The sequence below is a fragment of the Calypte anna genome, chromosome 3, assembly GCF_003957555.1.
Source record: "Calypte anna isolate BGI_N300 chromosome 3, bCalAnn1_v1.p, whole genome shotgun sequence".
Lineage (NCBI taxonomy): Eukaryota > Metazoa > Chordata > Aves > Apodiformes > Trochilidae > Calypte > Calypte anna.
In genome coordinates this window covers 4618106-4639473 of record NC_044246.1, presented here as the reverse complement: position 1 = coordinate 4639473, position 21368 = coordinate 4618106, and the positions used below count along the sequence as shown (strand labels likewise).

The following is a 21368-nucleotide window of genomic DNA, read 5'->3' as shown; positions in this document are numbered from 1 at the left end:
TGGACTCCAGTCCTTAGATGACCTGTGCCTCCTGTAGCCACCACATAACTGAGCTCTAGTTTGGGGAAAAATTGAATTTTTATTTTTTTTCTGAGCAAAAGCAACATTTTTCAGCACGCTTCAGCAAGTGGAAAAAATCTCCTTTCACATTTTTTGACATGAGAAAAAATTTTTCTCCCTGTGTTCAAAAAATAAAAGTGCCATAAGCAAAGAAATTCAGTCCAATAGAGCTCAGCTGCTTTGCTGCTCCATGTTTCTGAGTGACTCCTGCCCATTTACACAGGGCAGGCATTTGCCACTGACACCCAGACAAGCAGCTTTGCCTTTTTGCTTAAGGGGAAAGGGCTTTATTTGGGTTTTTTGGGGTTTTGTTTTTTTGTTATGGTTTTTCCCTGTGAAAAATAATAGCACTGAAATGGTTTTGCTGAGCATGTAGAGCTGCTCTAAATCATAGAACTGGCTGGGTTGGAAGGGACCTCAGAGATCATCAAGTCCAACCCTTGATCCACTCCCGCTGCAGTTCCCAGCCCATGGCACTCAGTGCCACATCCAGTCTCTTTGGAAATATCTCCAGACACGGAGAATCCACTACTTCCCTGGGCAGCCCATTCCAATGCCTGATCACCCTCTCCAGAAAGAAATTCTTTCTCATCTCCAACCTAAACCTCCCCTGGCACAACTTGAGACCTTTTGTGCCCTCTTGTCTTGCTGAGAGTTGCCTGGGAAAAGAGCCCAACCCCCCCCTGGCTCCAACCTCCTTTCAGGGAGTTGGAGAGAGTGATGAGGTCTCCCCCTGAGCCTCCTCTTCTCCAGCCTCAACACCCCCAGCTCCCTCAGCCTTCCTCACAGGACTTGTGCTGGATCCCTTCACAGCCTCCTTGCTCTTCTCTGGACCTGCTCCAGCACCTCAATCTCCTTCCTGAGCTTCCTGAGGGGCCCAGAACTGGACACAGGACTCAAGCTGTGGCCTCCCCAGAGCTGAGCACAGGGGCAGAATCCCTTCCCTGGACCTGCTGGCCACGCTGTTCCTGAGCCAGCCCAGGATGCCATTGGCCTTCTTGGCCAATATTCAGACTGAGTGGGTCAGTCAGTCAATTCCTACAGGGAAGCAGAGCCTGAGAGTCCTGAAAGGAAGGAGGAGGGAATAAAGAAAACACCTCTTGTATCCATAACAAGCACGGTCAAGCAAGAAGCAAAGTGGCACAGAAAGGAAAAAAATTAAGACATTGGATAATAGCAGAAATGCAGTGCACAGCTTGGGAATGAAGATTATTTGTTCCTCTGAGTTTTCCTCTTCCTTCTTATTTGGAACTGCATGATTGCTTTTGAAATTGTCCAAAAGAAGAAATGCAAGAGTCATCTAGATGGAATAACAGCTCCCAAGTCCTGTGTATTCCTCATTACAAGTCCTGAGAGCTAGAGGTACAAAAAAAATTACATAAAATTTAAAAAAACCCAAACCACAACAAAAACCACTTGAGACAGAAAATATAAAACTGCACAAAACCCAGAAGACATTGACAGGCAAATATGAACAAACTTGTGATGGCAGAATAATCAAAGCAAGATATTCAGTAGCAGTGCAGGCACAGTGCTCTGAACAGAATTAAATTTCAATTCTGGAAAACGTCTACTACAAGTTTATTATTTTTTTTCTGTCTCCTCAGCATTTCTTCTTTTCCTAGAAGACCATGGCATTTTATCCAACATAACAAGCATTTTTTTTTTTTATTAAACACACATCTTGACTCTTCTTGCCCTGGGCCCTGCAGGCAGGTGACACACATGACTGGGACCTTTGGTTCAGAGGTCCCCAATGTTTTCATTCTTGCTGTGAATGAGCCTGCACCTGAATAACAAGGTGATGAGGTCTGTCTGTGACTGGGACAATTCCAGCTCTTGCTTACAGGTGTTTTCTCCACCAAGGAAAGGTCATCATTAAAATATTTCAAACCCAAACACTGTGTACTTCATGATTTGGGGGTTGATTTTAATCACTGAGGGTGCTTAAAAGAGCTGAGCTTTTTGTTTTATTGCTTTGTTTCTTCTTTGAAAGGACAGGACAGCAGTATCTCTATGAGCTTGAGCAACTAAGCATGACACTTGGCTATGAATACAGAGCAGCAGGTTCTGCCTGTACCCATCTGGAGAAGGTCAGGACCAGTGCAGCACCCTTAGGTCACTGGAACAACTTTCTTAAGCCTGTAAACACAAGACTACAAGAGACTTACAATGGGCTATTGAGCTTTCTGCTTCCAGTTCACCAGCTTGACTCTTGCTCAGATTAAGAACTGAGAAATTGTTCTCCTTCAAGGGTACTTGATAAATGAGGATTTTTCAGCAATAAACCCATTAGTAAGCCTTGCACTGCAGTGTGGCATGCAGCAGGAACCATCTCTCTCTGGCTTATTTTGTGCTCCTCGTTAAGAAAAGCATTGAATTTCAGATGACCCCACTGAGAAAGCTCTCACTGCTGCTCAGGTTTCATTCTAAAAAGAGCACAACTTCAGCCCAGTTGTTGCAGAGCAGCAGCCAGAAGTCATTCCACTGCACAACCAGAATATTTGCCAGTACAGGGAACCACTCATACCCCTGAGACCAAGCAGGTAAAAGTCAAAACATGAAAAAAAAAAAACCCAAATAACTTACTTTGGTAGAACATTTAATACACCATTTGGGGGCAGAGCCATACCCTCAGCTTTATGAGGTCTAACAAATAAGAAGTGACAAATCAGCAACTTATGTGGCCCTGATTCATTGCACTCTTAAAGCATCTTGAGCACTGCTTCAAGAAAATCCAACTGTACTGATGACTTCCTACAACTCTTCAGCCCTTCCTGAAGCCCAGCTGCAACATATCCTCATACTCTAGACCTCATTTAGAGGTGGAATTATTTGCCACCTCTGTCCAGTGCCTGGATATATATAAAATATACAGAATTTGACTCAACCCATAGATTTCCACTTGAATGTTAGTTAAACCACGCTTACAGAATTCCCCCTCCTCCTAAGAGATGCTCCTAAGAGATCTTGCCATCTCCTGCACATAAGCACAGACCTTCAGCTCTCCCTAACCTCCCTCTCCTCTCTTTCTTAGTAAGAACTTAAAGCTCAGACCTACTCCAAGTTATTCAATGCCAGGCCCAACCAAAGGATGCTCAAAGCACCCAATGCAGTAACACAGTCAACAAACTCAGACTGAGAAGGCCACTCAGTGCCAGACCAATGCTCTATAAGATTATTCAGAGGAACCAAACATGGTTGATGTTGTACCACAAGACTCTGCTGCCTCTGCCATTTCCCTCCCAGGATTTTGCATTCCAGCAGCAGTCATTCCATCCTCTGCTACACAAGCTGTCATCAGTCTCAAAGATGAAATGGCTCTGGAAAGCAGACAAAGAAATTTTTTCCCCTAAGAACTGCTGTAATGCAGGAGGGATGCACACAGGGAACAGTATTAGATAGTGGGATGGTACCAACAGAAGTTTAAAACCCATATAATGATGCCATTCTCCCTGGCATCAGTTTGATGCTCCCACTGTCAGCATTTCCTACAGACTCAGTAACAATTGTCCACAATTTCTCTTGTGCAAGTGTGCAGGTATTTGAAATTTCCCCTCATCACCTTCTTGATTAACACTCATTGCCACTGCCCTAAAAGGGGGCTAAATGATGTCCTTAAAACAGCACATTTCCTACATTACCTCCCCATGGACTAAAGATAAGAATGGAACACCAAGAGGAAAGCAGAGAAGCATCAAAGAGGGCAGATGTTCCAGCAGAACCATGAACACTCTCCAGCACGGGCCATGTGGAGAAGGAACCCAGGAGAAAGGAGAATTAACTGACTTGAGACAATCCCACTTTGCAGGACTGGCAAGTGATGGGATGGCTCCAACAGAACCATCCTAGTTCAGAATTCAAACAGACTCTACCCACCATCAGTGCCATCAGTTCCCCACAGAGGACTCACAGAATGTCTTGGGTTGGAAGAGACCTTCAAGATCATCCAGTCCAACATTTGACCAACACTGTAAACTCATTTTTGGGCTACTCATAGACCACTCTCCTGCTCAAGGTGGCCAAGGATAGAGATCAACCCAGGCTTCTTAGGGCTTGGGAAAGAGCTTGGCTGGTGCTCCCCTGCCCAGGGAGCACATTTGGTGGCTCCCAGCAGCCACGCTCACAGCCATCCCAGCAGTGGGAAGGAGACATCAGAAGTGCTCCACAGCTTCCTCAAAACAAGGCTTTCTGCTGGGAAAGGGCTTTTTTTGGCATCAGAAAATGCAGGAAGAAATTCAGGCAGGGCAGAAGAGCTACCTTCAGGTGGGTGTTTCTATCTGGAGTTGGTCAGGACCATTGGGCTCACATGGAACACCTTTGGTTTTGCTTTCAAAGAATAACCAGAGTAATTCAGCATCTTTAATCCCAGATTACAGAGAAACTTCATTACCATGACATCTAGAAGTTTCTACAGTCATTAAGCAGACAATATTTTAAAAGAGCAGGTGTTTCCCTTAACATTTTTCTATCCTAACTCTAAGATAATGGCAGTAAAATCAATTTCTAGCTGTTGGTTGAATTAATAGCCATCCTGTCTCCAGTGGTGACATTACAAATGAAAGACAATTTTGTTATCTGGAGTTAATATTTCCAAAGAGCTAAGGAAAGATAAGTCTGTCCTGAATATAAAATTGGGCTGCATGATTTTGTAAGTGCAAAGTAAGCAGATGGGCTGGGTAGCAGAGGAGCCACATCACTCACTGTGTGTCTGTCCAGATAGCACATCAAGACATCTCCTGAGTTACACCCATCAGAGTACTATGCTTCAAAGTGTAATTCAGTAAGTAGCTCTTAAATTACCCATAATTATTTTGTTCACATTTTTTATTGCTTTTTTTTGTTGTTTTTGTTTGTAAAAGACTAGCCAGGCTGGCTGGGAACAGCTTGGCTGCATCATGGGCTGAGAAATAGAGCCTGACTGTCAAGGAGGGTTGCCTCCAGTGCACTTTAGACAGCAGATGGCTGGAGTAGAGAAGCTTCCAAGCACTGGGATGCCAAAACTCAGCAATTTCTTTTTTTCCAGGCAGCTGAACCTCTTCACATTGGCCAAGATTTAATAAGAGAACATAGCAGAATCCTACAAAATACTACCACTCTAAAACATTTAGGTTGCAGAGTCTAAACAAGATACTGCAGACTACAGCAGCTTCCTTCCAGTATTTTCTAAGGAATCAAGACACAGGAACACAACCACATTTCCATGTGTGCACATAAGCAGCCAACAGCAAGATCCTCTGACCTCAAAGCTCTGACACGATGGAAACTGACAGCTGGCCAAAACAAGGATCACATCAAAAATGTTCAAGAAGTGCAATGATGCACGTGCACACAAGTAATAAATACAAGCAGTGAAAGTACCAGAATTAATACCAGCCTTCCTTGTAAACATTGCCATTACTTATTTTCTAGTATTTAAAGAAAAAAAATCTGACAGTTTTCCAGCTGTCTGCCTGACAGTAAGATAAGGAGTGTCAGACTTGCACGTTGTGGCTGGCTCAACTCCTGTCCCAATTATGTGACTTTAAAAAAAAAAAATCAAATAGCAACAGGATAAGGCTGACACAGACTGAATAAAAAGAAATGGTGATGTTGTTCACTGCTGCTGGCAGACAGAAGCCAAGAGCCAGTGTTGAGCAGTAGATCTTGGACCACAGTTTCAGCAAGTATCAAATAAATGGATTCAGACAAAAAGATCATTTCAGACTGGTGTCTTAAACAGCATAATTCAGGCAAGGTGGAAGAGTTGCAAGCTGTGTACTGCTTCTGGTTTATTGCAAGGAAAATTAAGTCTAATTCACACTTGCCTTAAAACAAACAGCTGGTTCCAGTGAGCAACAGCTCCTCTTCTAGTGTAAGTGTACAGATGGCAACCAGTACAAGTGTTGCCTTTCCCTCCTTTTGTGATTAATGGCAAATGTGCAAAGAGACTTCTCAACTCTGCACTCTATAAACTTCTGTCCTCCATGCCCTGAGGTCCTGAGACATGGAAAGGACAACCAGTATGATGAGGTCACAAAGAGCATGAACAAAAAAAAAAAAAAACAAATTAACAAAAAAAGAACAAAGTACTAACACTACATTCTACAGAGACAGTGCACAGCCCATGGCAGCTCAGCAATTCACATAGCTCAAGCTTGAGACCTCAACTAAAGCATCTGAAGGCTCACATGATATGAAATGTATCCACAACATGAATTTTCACTGTTGATACAGGAATAGGATAGATTTTGCCCTGACAAGTGTAAAGGTTTCTGTGTTCTATCTGCCATGCTGGCTGACAAGGAGTTGCTCTGATCTGTTCTATGATCCTCATGAAAAACCCTAAATCTGAATGCAATCTGGTGCTCAGGAAAGCTACCACTCCTGTGAGGTGCAAACAGCAAATCCATGCACTCATTTTCCTACACACAGGAATAAAATAAGAAAAAATTAAAAATAATTTTTAAAATTCTGCAGAAACTTATTTCTGAATAACATAAGATGACATGTGAACCAATAGTGGAATCCACCAGAAAAGACTCAGTCTAAAGAGTTATTTACCAATCCCTTTGCCTCTTGAACCAGGCAAGGTTGAAGAGCTCAAGAAGCAAGAAACAGGAAAAGGTTTTAAATGTTTATACTGAAAAATACACTGTTTCCACTGCAAGCACAACTCCCACAAACACAAAAATATGCTGTGGTTTTTGGTGGTTTTTTTACCTCCTGTATTCAGCAGTGTGTTTAACCTTGGAGCTGTCAAGCTCCATCATGAATAATGAGCCATGACAACACTCCAAGTGATCCTTGGAGAACAGACCAATTTTACTATAGCTATGCAAGGCAAACGTTGTTATCATATTCCCATGGTATTGTACCTTTGAAAAGATACAGTAATGTGGCCATCAAGAGGAGACACAAGTAAATACAGAACAAATAAGCCATTTCCTGGTATTTCATCACATCCACAGGATGAGCAAGAAACATGTAAATATTAAAGCTTCCTAGATAAAATTAAACCAGGACTGAGCAGATTTCTCTCCTTGACTATGCATTTACACAGATATTTCATAGCTAAGGAACCATTTGACACCACCCATGGTTGCTACACAATGAAGAGAGAGCATCCTGTAGGGCTGGCAGCATCCTGCTTGGTGACCTCTCACAGACTATCACTAAGATGGGACAGGAGGGAGGGGGACTCTGCCCAAGCAGCCCCAAAGCTCTCTCAGAGAGAGACACTTGGCACTGCCACAAAGTAAAGGAAGAAACTGTAATTGCTTGAAGGTTGTGGTTCCAGATATTCCTTAAAAAAGAAAGTCATCATCTCTTCAGGAAATAAATGCTAATTCATTAACATGTACCTGGAAAATATGTGTTTCTCTAACAGACCCAGGCAGCAAGCATCTGATCTGTGTTTCTGTGAGGAAAAACAAACATATCCTTATTCCTGACTCATGCAAAAAGCTCCTTTCTCTTGGTTTGGGGTGGGAAAAACTTGCCTCCATTTCTGTGCCATTCCTTAGTCTCATTGCTATGATGGGAATCACAGTGCTTCACTTCCCTCTCTGTAGGGGAACAACTTACATTTCAAAAGTTACTATAAAATTATAGTTCCTTTCAAAAGCTCTGGAGCTGCTCAGTTTGCAGTGTCAGCAGTGCAGCAGAAATCATCCCTGAGCATTCAGAGGAGTTTGAAGTGCTAACACATCTCTCTCCACTGAACTGCTCTTCAAACCAAGCCCCCTCTGCAAGGCTGAATGGCTCTTAGAAAGTTGCAGTCAGAAAAATCTCAAATTCTTGTTTGGAGAAAACCTTCTACCACTGAAGCAACAACAGAGCTGCACACAATATTAACTGGGTGTATTTACAAGTTTTTTAATGACATTTTTTTTCTAGTCAGGAGCACAGCACCCTTACTCCTACTCTCCTTCCTCTTTTCTCAAGTCTTCCACCCTCAGGGCATCTCACAGCTACACACATCAGACCAGATCTCCCTGCCCCTGCAGCACTCCCGAATTCACAAAACCCGCTGCTACCACCACACCAGCACTGCCACAATCTCTGGTGGAAAAGTTCTACACTTCACAGACTATACTCAAAGTGAAGTCCCTGACAGTTATTTTCTTTTTTAGCATTCTTGTTAAAATGTCCTCAGCCTCTGCATACACTGTGTCAGTTTGCTCCCACTCCCTGATATTTCCATTTATGCCCAAATCACAGCTCTGCACATTTAGCAATTCCATTCCCTGCTAGCAATATTGCCAATAAGATCTCTTTAAAGCTGCCTAATTACAGATTTCACTCGAACAGAAATTGGTACCAGGCCAATCTGTAAGCTCTTTAATAAGATTTCAAACTTCACTTCACACCAGGCAAGACTTTGTTCTCCACCAGGAGCATCAACATAGCTCTAAATGTGGGGGTGGGAAGCTTGCTCCTGGAAGAGGAGGAGGAGGGGAGGTCAGAGGTTTAATTCTTGCAGCACTGCACCTTCCCAGTCTTTGCCTGGAGTTACACTGCCATCCTTCACAAAAGGAAAACCAGGGAAGTCAGATGAGGTATCATCAAATAATTAAAAGCAGACACCAAAAACAGTTGTATCAGAAGAGGAACAAACACCAGGATGAGAGAAAGTGGGTCAAGGACTCAAAAATGAGGAATTTGTAAAATTAAGGATGCGTGTTCACATGGATGGATGGAGCATGGCATTTTCTGAGAACATTGTGTGAAAGTAGAGCTCCTGTTTTCACAAGGGATGGAGAAACTCAAGGCATGCAAAGGCTCTCAAGCAGCACCTCAGTACCTATGCCCATAATTCTCTCTGCCAAATAAGCCAGACCTGTCACAGGGAAACAAAACACATGGGAATGCTCCTCTCCAGCTTTGTACAGCTGCCACTTTTGCTCTCTATGCTGTGCCATTTTCCCAAGGAAATTAATAAAAGACTCTTTGAATTGGCCTTGGTGCTACCTGTCTGATAACTGGGGTGGAAACTGCAAAGGGTACTTGATAAAATGCTGGTCAACAGAAAGATGGTCCTCTTTGGAAGATAAAGGATATTTGGAAGACACAAGATGGGTATTTGGAAGACACAAGATGGATACTTGGAAGACACAAGATGGATACTTGGAAGACACAAGATGGATACTTGGAAGACACAAGATGGATATCTGGAAGGCACAAGTGGATATCTGGAAGGCACAAGTGGATATCTGGAAGGCACAAGTGGATATCTGGAAGGCACAAGGTGGATATTTGGAAGATTCAGGACTAGCACCTGGGTAAACTACACAAGAGTTTTCTGTGCAAGGTTAATCAAGTCATAATTTTCCACTGTGGTCACCAACTTCATGGCATCACACCCAAATACAAAACACTGCTGATGGAGTGGCTGGCTGCCCAGAAATCCCAGCTGGAACCAGTGGGAACCATGCACACTTGAGTACACAACTGTGGGGAAGTCTCCAACTCAACCCACAAGCACTTAAAGAATTATGAGTGTTACAGATATAAAGCATACAAATCAATAATGTCTATTTAACAGAGATTAAACTCATCCTCAACTTTTAGCACCCAAGGTTTTCTCCACTGGCAGATGCCACACTAAAAGAATGACTTGTGACAGTACCAGGCTTTTCTCCTACATATAGGGAAGCCTTTAAGGGGCTGACAGAACCATTCCTGCAAAAGGGTTGCACACTGACTCCTTAGACACCATTAAAGCACATTTAATCATTTTGGGATACACCTTTGGGAGCAGGGGTGCAGAGCCATGGTAAAATTGCAAAGCTTCACACATTAGTTTTAAAAGGCAAACCACAAATCTGAACACTGCCTAAAGGCTGAGAATAAAAACAAACAAAACAAAACCCTGTCAGGAAAGAACTGTCTTTTTCCTTTGTCTCTCTCTGAAGTAACCAGACTGTACTGAAATGTTTGCAAGGCTTCCAACTGAAGCTACATCCAGATGGAAGGAATTCATCTAGAACCTCAAGACTAACAAAATATGAGCACCTGAACACAGACTCACCATAACAAGAAACAGTAAGAAACCAGAGGTGTCTGTTAATAGATGCTTTAATCATGAACATGCACACAAACAGAGCTTAACACAAGCTCCAAGGCATTTGAAAGGAAAAGCACTTCAAAAAGAGAGAGATTTCAGCAGCTCCATCACCACCAGAGTCTCTAGCTGGTTTTGATTCAAGTCAGTGGACATCAAGTTAATCCCACGGACAATATCTTTCACTTTATATAGCTACTGACCTCATTTCTGTGTTTGAGCCCTGCTGTAGCACCATGACTAAATGTGGCAAGCAACATCATACTCCGTCAGCAGCCAGTGCCTGTCCTTTTCTCTCAAAGCTTTCATTCATTTCTGCATTTTTTTCAAGTCATGCTGCTTCAAAAGAGCAGATCCAGATGGTGGATATTTGGATTTCAACCTTCCCACATGGTCGTGTGGCTCAAGAAAATAAAAACTGTTGCTACCTGCTGCTGACCTACTTCTTCCTTTAATTTGTTTCCTGACATCCAAAAGAAAACAGTACAGTTCATGGAACTCTGTTTCTACATCTAACCACCACCACGTAGCAAATAAAATTAAAAAGGAAGGGGGAAAGGAAATAAAAAAAGCAGAATGATGCAATGGGAGCTAGGGGAAAAGATCTCACCTCTATCATAGTCATCTTCCTCTATTGCTTTTCCTGAAGCCTCTGAAGCTGTAAGATCAAGGATTTTACCTATGCAAAGAGAAAAAAAAAAGTATATTATGAAAGAAGCTGCATTTGAATCTGTTTAAACTATTAACCTCTATATAATATAATTTAATGGATTACACACCACTAGAATGGCACAAGTTTGAGAGCCCAGCCCAACATTGTAAAGTGGAGAGACCTGTTAGGAAGTCAGCTGAACTGCAGCTACAGGAGCCAAGCAAGGCTTTAGTCCAAACACATAGAGAGAACAACAAATGGTATTTCTTGAAAAGCAAAGATCATGATTGCAGGGTATTGTTCACATTTGGCTAAAGCAAAGGAAGGATTGTTAGAGGCTTCTGTCAGCATGACATCTGTACCTGATCATACTGCAGTCAATAAGTGTGTTCTTGTGTCCATTCTAACAATTCTTTGCCCAATTTTTTCATTAAAACCTGCAGAATTCCCATTTGCAAACCACTTTTTCTACTGCAAGGTAAGAGAAATACAGTATGGATATTTTGGAACAGGTAAACTCATGCTAGAGCACTAAAATAATTGTGTTCACATCCAGCCAATAAAGTTTCCTTAAGATAAAATTTAGGCTCATCTACCTAACATTCACATTTGCATTTTCAGAAACATACACCTGCAAATACTTGAGGGAGGGGAAAAAGTCAGACAAAGAACCCCTGTGTTACATAGAGAGTGTTCTTCCCCAGCCAAAAAGAAAATCTACTAAATATAAATATATATATGAAAATAAAATATATTTTACTATAAATATATATAAATAATATTTCAAAAATTCCTGCTTCTCTTTAGTAACATGAAGGTCGGACAAGTTCACATGTACTGAAAACTTGTCAGGCCATGTCTGCATCAAAAGCCAGGATAAGTTTTCACTGTTAGATGTGGCCAGAAGGGAGGCAACAAAAGGCCAACAAGCCATTATTAAGCCCTGGGAAAAAGGTAAGGCTGGAAAAGGAAGCAGCATATATCCTGACAGCCCAAAGCCTGAAAATGCTTGGAAAGTGGTTCCCAACACAAGAAAAATCAGTATTTTAGACAATCTGCATTTAAAAAGATTTAGCTCCTCCTTTAAACTCTTCCCTATATAAATCTATTTAAAACTAAATTGTATAGGGAAATTATGCCCAACAACTTCACAGAACCAGTTATTGGGACTGCACAATGAACACACAATCTGGCAAGACATTTAAATTAGTGGTATCCCTTCTATATATTGTGTGGGAGTGAACTAATCAGAGAAGAAACTGCAAATAATAAAGCTGGAAAAGAATCAAAACATGCTTGCTTAATAGGCTATAGGATGCCCACAGGAAAACAAAACCAAACAAAAAACATTGTATATACTTCCTTTTTTCTCAAGGCTTTGTTTATTTTGTATTTCACATCCTGAAACTCCCATCTATTCTCTGAGGCTGATGAAAGTGAACCATACTGAAGGGAAGAGCTCTGAATCCTCACCATAAATATTTCTGTGTTCTGTGCCATACTTTTGATAGAATTTTAAAGCAGCCTGCAGTAGGAATGATTCAAATGACACTTTTTTCATATATGTGATGTATAACAACCATCTACAGGAAGATCACAGCTGCTGCTGTTGCAGTGGTTATCCATCATCTGCTCAGAGTGGAAGATATTCCAAGTCTGCTTGGGTACCACAGCCCAGACAAACCCCCAGCAAACTGACCAATTGCTTTGGTAAGATGTGTGGAGCTCAACTAATAAAAGAGCTGCTTCACCCTGGCATATCCTAAACCTGTATCATGGATTACCATTTTTTTCCTTTAATACGTACAGGAAAAGAATCATTTTAACAACTTAGGATTGCCAGGAAAGTGACCATGAGCCAGCAGTGTGCCCAGGTAGCAAGAAGCCAATGGCATCCTGGCTGGATCAGGAACATCGGCCAGCAGGTCCAGGGAAGGGATTCTGCCCTGTGCTCAGCTCTGGGAGGCCGCAGCTTGAGTCCTCTGTCCAGTTCTGGGCCCTCAGCCCCTCAGGAAGGAGATTGGTGCTGGAGCAGGTCCGAGAAGAGCAAGGAGGCGTGAAGGGATCCAGCACAATGCGGAGGAAGGGCTGAGGGAGCTGGGGTGTTGAGGGCTGAGAAGAGGAGGCTCAGGGGGACCTCATCACTCTCTCAACTCCCTGAAAGAGTTGGAGCCAGGGGGGGTTGGGCTCTTTCCCAGGCAACTCTCAGCAAGACAAGAGGGCACAAAAGGTCTCAAGTTGTGCCAGGGAGGTTTAGGTTGGAGATGAGAAAGAATTTCTTTGGAGAGGGTGATCAGGCATTGGAATGGCTGCCAGGGAAGTAGTGATTCTCCGTGTCTGGAGATATTTCCAAAGAGCCTGGGATGTGGCACTGAGTGCCATGGCTGGGAACTGCAGCGGAGTGGAATCAAGGGTTGACTTGATGATCTCTGAGGTCCCTTCCACCCAGCCAATTCTATGATTCTAGGATTCTATGAACTTTGGTATTGTCCTCTTCTTGACTACAGTTGTTTTGTTCCTTCCTGGAAAGTTTAAAATTTGCTCATTATTTTTACAATAGCTTCAACATAAAACACACATTTGAGAGCCAAGAGCAAAGACATCTAAGGACATCAATCCCCAAGTCTACATTCAATGAATTAATAACACAGAATTAACTGCAATGTCTCCATTGTGCCTATCAATTCCATCCTGAAAAGCAGGCACTTTCCAATTTTCATTAGTGCATATTCCAAATATATTTTGATTATTCCCCAACCATCCCAGACTCTGGGCATGTCATTCCAGGAAGAAGCCAAAGAAACTGCTCCACAATGTGTGACGTCTGTAAAGAAGAACCTAGTTTGAATCTGAAATGCATCCTCTACATAAGTCAGTACCAGAGAGCATCATAAATCCAGGTGAGATGTTTGAAAGTCAAGTAAGACCAAGTTTGACATTTTGTCTCACCCAGACAGCAGAATTGTGCAAAGCCTCCCAAAAAGTTTTACCAGGCTAAAGATAACAGTGCATCTCAGCAAGGATGTCTGAGAAGTCAAAAGAACCTGGGTTTCTGAAGTGTCTCAAACTCAGGCACTGGTGAGACACTAGGAAGAAAAAGGAAAAAAGCCACCACAGAAAAAACACATCATCCACTTTGTGCACCTTGAACAAATCTGAATCATCGTGCCCACCTCTCTGGGTTACTGCCCCTGCAATAAAGCAAAATTTGGCTCCTTACTGCAAGTAAAGTCAGAATGGTTCCCCCTGATGCTAATGCTGCCATCCCAAAATGTGTAGAAACCAGAACTAATGCTCTTAAAGCTTCTGAACCTCTCTACAAGGAACACAGTGAATGAGAGTGTGTAAGAGGCAGGTACACATGTGGGTACACACATGCAAAAAGAATTCCTAATTCACAGCCCAGTACTTCTCTGGGGTTGGAAGGGAAAAAAAGGTTTAATTCCCAGTTTAAGTTAGAGTGGAACCTGACCCATATTTTTTCTTCATGCAGGAAGAGCACCACCTGCTAGAAACTATTCTCAGAGGTACCTCACTACAAGAAATCTTTGGCTAGACTTAAACACTTAATTACCAAGTTTCATGCTGTTAAACAGTGCTTCAGAACACTGCTCTTCACCACCCCAAAACCTTATACTACACAATCAACCGCAGACAAAAGCCAACTGGGAAAGAAGAGAGTTGAACTGGGAACCTGATGTGTGATACATCAGAAGAGGATCCAGTTTCAGAAGAACACAGCAATCAGGTACTGCAACATCATCACTTTTTTTTTTTAAAACACAAAAACAAACCAGTTCTTCACTTTCTCACTCAGAGTGCTGCTGTAACCTTAAAACTAAGCCACAAGCCACCCCAACTCCTAATCAGCTTTGACTTGGCAGACAAATATTTGAGAAGCTGGGGAGGACTGAAAGCTGAAGAGGTGTCACTAACCTTTAATGCACTGCGGTTGCAAGCAGGCAGTCCTGCAAACACTGGCTCATATTTTTTCATCACAGAATCCAGTTGTGGTCACTAACAGTAAAGCTGCTTTCATAGCCCGAGGTGACAGAAGAACCAGCAGATGCTGCATCCAAGAATCTGTAGAACAGGAACATGCTGCATCTGTGTCTGAGAGGAGATAATCTCACAATCCTGGAGTTTAGAATTTGCTGGGCTTCATTTTCATACTCCAAATATTCTCTGGCTTGGAGAGCAATGCAAAGCTTCTAAGTGTCAGGAGTCTGGGCCCCCTTGGGCATCTGCACATTTTCCATGTGCTGGGCTGCAGAAGGAATTCCTCTGCCTTGGCAGCTATTTGCCTTCAGCATTCCTCACTCCAGAAGCCAAGTCCAGGAGAGCTGTATGAAGCTGAAGCTTGAACTAAAGCTACACTTGCCCCACCAAAATGAGAACAACTTCTCTGGTTTGATATCACAGTTATTATTCACTTCTGTCCATCAAAACCAAGCATGGCTGGGGGCTTGCTCACTCCAGTGCTGGGGTTTTCTGCTCTGAACAGCATCCAGCAGAAACCTCTCCCTGCTGTGCTGCAGCAGATAAATCCCTATCCCTGGGTTTTCTGACCTGCTTCTTGCAACATGCAAGATTTTTGCAGCTTCCTGGCATATTTCCAGCAGGAGCAAAGGCTGTTACCCCATCAGAAGGGAACTACTGCACTGTTTGCAACTGAGCTGCAGTGGAAGAATTCCAAGTTTTTTTGGCACTCTGTGTTTGAGGCAGTCCTCAAAGTCCCACAGTGCTGGCCATCGTTGAGTTCTTCTGGCTGAATGGCTTGGAAGCACCCAGGGACTGACACTCTCTCTGCCCCGGAGCTTCTGGCCTCATGTATCCTTATTCCAGTTTCTTTTAGGAAAGAGCCTGCAGTCATTAATGCTCTTCATGATCCTGGGGGAGGGAAAAGAAAATTATTAAGAGTTGCTGTATTTATTTTTTTTTTAAGGCTAACACATTGTAGCAGCTGAAAAGAATTCTTTCAGAATGTCATAAAGCAGACAGGTTTCCATTTTGGACAAAACAAGACACTGACCATACTGCAGGTAGAGAACAGTTTTGCCAGGGAATGCTTTGTGTATTCATTCCCTTTCTGAAGAGTTTACACCTGCTTTAAGTGAACTCACTAACACAGTCACATTCATCAGGACATGGTATGATCAATCACATCATCTTCCTATTCATAGAAATACCCTATACATCTTCATTTTCATTTGCTTGGCAGCACACTGAAGCTCACACCTTGTTTAAGTCTCTTATCCAGAATTATTTTTTAGACCTAGAAGCACATCAGGGCAAGACTAAATCTGCATCAAAAAGACAAGAACCAGACTCACAAGTTCTGCACATAACCTGTTGCTGCTCCTGTTCATTTTCTTGCATCCATTTCCATGCTTCATTAATACAAAGCAAGTGCTGCAAATCCTCCTGCAAAACAGGTTCAACCCTGTAACAATCTGGGGCTGTAAATTCCTTTTTTTTAAAGTTTCATTTAGATTTACTGCACTGCCAATTAGCCAAAATGTAAAAGTAAAGGAAAAGTTCTGTGTGCAGGACCATCACTCTAGAAAACCAATGCCACTGTATGCTTGCCAGAATTACTGCAGTATAATATTGTTAAGGGCCTCTGCTCAGCCTCTATTTCCCACATATGCCTTACTGAAGAGATGAAAAGACAAGTTTGCTGCTTGCAGAATAGAAAGAACTAAGAACCTGCAAGGAACATACAAGTAATAGATTAGACTGTTGTATCTTTGGGTTGTGTGTGTTCTGTAGAAAAAAAATAGTGGTGAAAGATTAGTGATGGAAACTCTGCACCATCATGGAACATGAGCCAGCATGTGCCCAGGTGCCAAGGCCAATGGCATCCTGGGCGGTCAGGAACAGCGTGGCCAGCAGGTCCAGGAAGGATTCTGCCCCTGTGCTCAGCCCTGGTGAGGCCACAGCTTGAGTCCTGTGTCCGTTCTGGGCCCCTCAGCTCAGGAAGGAGATTGAGGGCTGGGCAGGTCCAGAGAAGCAAGGAGCGCTGTGAAGGATCCAGCACAAGTGCTGTGAGGAAGGGCTGAGGGAGCTGGGGGTTGAGGCTGGAGAAGAGGAGCTCAGGGAGACCTCATCACTCTCTCCAACTCCTGAAAGGAGGTTGGAGCCAGGGGGGGTTGGCTCTTTTCCCAGGCAACTCTCAGCAAGACAAGAGGGCACAAAAGGTCTCAAGTTGTGCCAGGGTTTAGGTTGGAGATGAAAAGAATTTCTTTCTGGAGAGGTGATCAGTATTGGAATGGGCTGCCCAGGGAAGTAGTGGATTCTCCGTGTCTGGAGATATTTCAAAAGAGCCTGGATGGCACTGAGTGCCATGGGCTGGGAACTGCAGCAGGATGGATCAAGGGTTGGACTGATGATCTCTGAGTCCTTCCAACCAGTCGATTCAGATTCTATGATCATGCATTTTGTAACAAAAACTGACCAGGCCTATTTGCCAGAATACCTTCCAAGGGAATCCAAGCTGAATCACACCCTCAAGAATCAAACAGAATCAATCGCCAGCATCTCAGGTGTTAGAAATATTCTCCTGCTCACACAGAGCTCTAACAAAACCACAAGTTTCAGACAGAAAAACATTTTACATGCAATATACTTAATTCACCTCTAATCACAACTGAGTTTACATCTTCCACTTTCACACTGACAGATGTGCACATGATCTGAACAAACATTTAAGCACTACAACTTCCAGGAGACTTTTTCATTCACTCTATCTTCTCCAAATACCCTTTAACAAACATTTTTTTTTTCATGTACTAGAAGTATTGGCACATCTCACCATGGACTGCAATTAAGTTCTTGTATTTTACTTCCCATCACCATAAACGCAATGTACTCATGTCTCCTGATGGTCTCTTTGTCAGAGGAAAAAGCATCACAGAAAATCAGAAAGAAAATGTCACCAAGTCCATCAGCCTTAAAAATCAGTGAAATGCTGTCCTGGAGTAATTTAAATAAGTCTAACAATACAAACTGCTCTTGAAGTAAAGGGGAAAAAAGTTATTTGGAATTTAATTCTTTTAGTTATGCAAAAAAGTGGCCTAATTTGCCTGAGCAGAACAATCAATCATGCAGAAAGCCTCTCTAAGCCTGAATATACTTGATTCCTTTACAATGCTTGTCAAAGCCTAGAGCTGTAAACTACAGAAAGTTTTTTAATTAAAATCATTTAAAAGATCTCACTGAATACCTATGAATTTCTAAGCAGACAGATGATAAAGCTCTTTAAACACCAAATTTAATTAAGGTAATTAATAAGGCTTCAGCTGGCCAAAGCATTTGATATTTGCATCAAGTGAGCGGATGGACAGCTCTTGGATCAAAAAAACTCTTTCCTGATGGTCATTCCCTAAAGACCAACCAGCCAAGGAAAGAGAAGAAGCTCGTGCTCTACAGCAAGGAATGCAAGCAATGCTCTCATCTTTAGGAAGATAGGGAGGAGAGATGAAGCCAGAGAGCCACACAATGCTCCCAGATGAAAGAGCACCTTCTCTTGTAGCCAGCCTGATGCTGAAGGTCAGCAGAACAGTCATCTGGCTTATTAAAGATCATCAGTCTGGCTTTCAGCCACAGAACTGGAGTTCAGGTTTTTGCTCACATCTCTAGCACAGCATTGTGATGAGTGGTGTAACTCCCGACATCTTTGCAAACCCCACTAGATTCTCACAGAGCATACAAAACTCTGCAGCAATTCTTTCCCTGCTTCGCTTTCAAAACATAATCCATAATGCTGCAAACTGATTAAATTTGTACCTAAATTGGTATCTTACATGAAGTAGAGAGTTCAGACTATCTGAAACCTCTATGGCACTAGTGTTATAGATACAAAGTCACCTTCAGAGCATTTCTGGGAGGTAACTTTGGCATTGAGGAGAAGATACTTGGTCATATTCAAAGCACTGCTCTAAGTCAATTCTGTAGTTAAAGAAGCCCTTAAACACCATTTAAAGAAGCCTTTCATAGAATCCTAGAATCGACTGGGTTGGAAGGGACCTCAGAGATCATCAAGTCCAACCCTTGATCCACTCCCGCTGCAGTTCCCAGCCCATGGCACTCAGTGCCACATCCAGGCTCTTTGGAAATATCTCCAGACACGGAGAATCCACTACTTCCCTGGGCAGCCCATTCCAATGCCTGATCACCCTCTCCAGAAAGAATTCTTTCTCATCTCCAACCTAAACCTCCCCTGGCACAACTTGAGACCTTTTGTGCCCTCTTGTCTTGCTGAGAGTTGCCTGGGAAAAGAGCCCAAACCCCCCCTGGCTCCAACCTCCTTCCAGGGAGTTGGAGAGAGTGATGAGGTCTCCCTGAGCCTCCTCTTCTCCAGCCTCAACACCCCCAGCTCCTCAGCCTTCCTCAGCACTTGTGCTGGATCCCTTCACCAGCCTGGTTGCCCTCTTTGGACCTGCTCCAGCACCTCAATCACCTTCCTGAGGGCTGAGGGGCCCAGAACTGGACAGAGGACTCAAGCTGTGGCCTCCCCAGAGCTGAGCACAGGGGCAGAATCCCTTCCCTGGACCTGCTGGCCACGCTCTTCCTGAGCCAGCCCAGGATGCCATTGGCCTTCTTGGCCACCTGGGCACACTGCTGGCTCATGGTCACCTTCCTGTCAATCCAGACTCCCAGGTCCCTCTCTGTCTGGCTGCTCTCCAACCACTCTGTGCCCAGCCTGGAGCTCCCCATGGGGTTGTTGTGGCCAAAGTGCAGGACCCGGCACTTGGCCGTGTTGAACCTCATCCGTTGGATCAGCCCAACTCTCCAGTCTGTCCAGGTCCCTCTGCAGAGCCCTCCTGCATTCTAGGATTACTCATCTGAAACTACAACAACCATTCAGTTCCTACATCAAAATACATGAAAACTTGCAGATTCCTAATTAATTTTATTTTGACCCATTTGCTGAACTCCAAAGTTACCACAAAATATTCCCAATAAGATGGCACTGACCTCAAGGCAGCACATCTAAAACCAGCACCATCTCTTTATGCAAGCAAGCTCTCCAAACAAAGTTACTTTTAATACAGAATTTTATAACTCTGAAAACACAAAGATCCCATTCAGCTTTTTCAGTATATCCACAGAAGACAAGCAATGGCTGAGCTACTTGATACCCCTTACAAATTAGTTCCTCACCAGCAGTTCCTGGATTTCTGAAGTTGCAGGCTGGGTTCAGTTATTCAACTGTTAAATTTCCAAGACATCACATACAAAACCAGTCTCTGAAGCCATTAAATGCATCTTAATTCCTATTCATTTAAAAACAAAACACCAAAACAAAAAAACCCAACCACATTCTAAGAGTTGTGCATTTTAGAATGCCAGAATGGTCTTCCTTAGCCAGTGTTTAAATAATGGTATTTTTATTGCCACATTCCCATAATGCACACCCCAATGAGTTGTTACATTTGAGCCACTTACCTCTTTAATGCAACAGCTCATTTGGTGAAACTCCAGCACCTCTCTCTAGATTAAGAATCAAATTAGCTGATACCAATACCAGCTAAGAAAAAAAGGTGTTTTAAACCTAGTTTTACCCTAAGGCTAAGAAAGTGAAAAGTACCTATAAAAAAATCAGCTGCTAAATACCAAAACACTTCCCATGCCAGTAAAAATCACCTCTTTCATCAGGGGGAATAAGAGAAGGAACCCTTTCATTCCATGTTATACTTGTGTTCAGTACTTCTAGCACTTTCAAACCCACAGATATCCAGCAGCACCCTGAGCACACCCACAAGCAGATTCATTTCTCAAGCAAGTGCCATGCTGAATCAGGGTCCAAGCACCTTGATGGCACAAAAAAGAACAGAAATTGCCTTTCTGACCTTTTTAAATTTAAAAATACCAAAACTACCCTGCCTGTGAAAGCATGCAGTTGTACTGAGAGGGTCTATTTGACATCCAATCAACACCTTCAAACCAGCAAGCTGAGATCCAAGGCTTGGGCTATTACAGAAAATTGCTTTCCTCCCAGCTGAATGAAAATTACCCAACACAACCTCACCCCTGCAGCATCCCAAAGAAACTCATTTTGCTGGCCAAGGGAGCTGCCAGATTTGCTCTAGAACAGCCAAGTGACTTCTTGTTGTCTCAGGAAAGTGAGACCACTTGGCTGGCACAATAAGGTCCAGAAATGACATTTCTTGCTCTTTTCATTTTTGTTTTCACCCAGTCAGCTATTGTTAAAAAAAATAAATATACAAGGAAGCCCAAGATCTTCAATAAACTCTGGCATAATCCTGTTACAGACATTCCTCACACATCTCAGTCTTCAGCTGTTCCTACATCTCTCATTCAAAATTCATCTGAGGAGCTCAATCAGTCTCCAAACCTCCTAGCACAACCAACCCGTGGATTTCACCCAGCCCATCCTAGCTGGATCTGCCAAATTCACATAATCAACCACTTAATATAATCAACCACCTTTTCAGTCATCACTTAGGCTACACCCAGCTCTTCAGTCCACCTGACAGACAACCAAACATCCTGCAGAAACCACAAGTGGGGTTGGGAAAACAAGGCAGTACCAGCACTGGGTGCCTACAGCAGGATCAGTAACAGAAGACACTAAAATTCCTCACA

The 21368-nt window shown here is 43.0% G+C and overlaps 1 protein-coding gene across 1 annotated transcript in view; it reads right to left on the bottom strand.

Annotated features, from left to right (window-relative positions):
* Positions 1-21368, bottom strand: part of LOC103539863 (DISC1 scaffold protein) — a 100825-nt gene that overhangs the window by 62706 nt on the left and 16751 nt on the right. The window contains exons 3-4 of the mRNA XM_030446704.1: positions 14694-14725; positions 10716-10784 (exon numbers count right to left, since the gene is read on the bottom strand). Coding sequence (XP_030302564.1) covers positions 10716-10784; positions 14694-14725 — 101 coding nt within the window. The remainder of the gene's footprint in view (positions 1-10715; positions 10785-14693; positions 14726-21368) is intronic.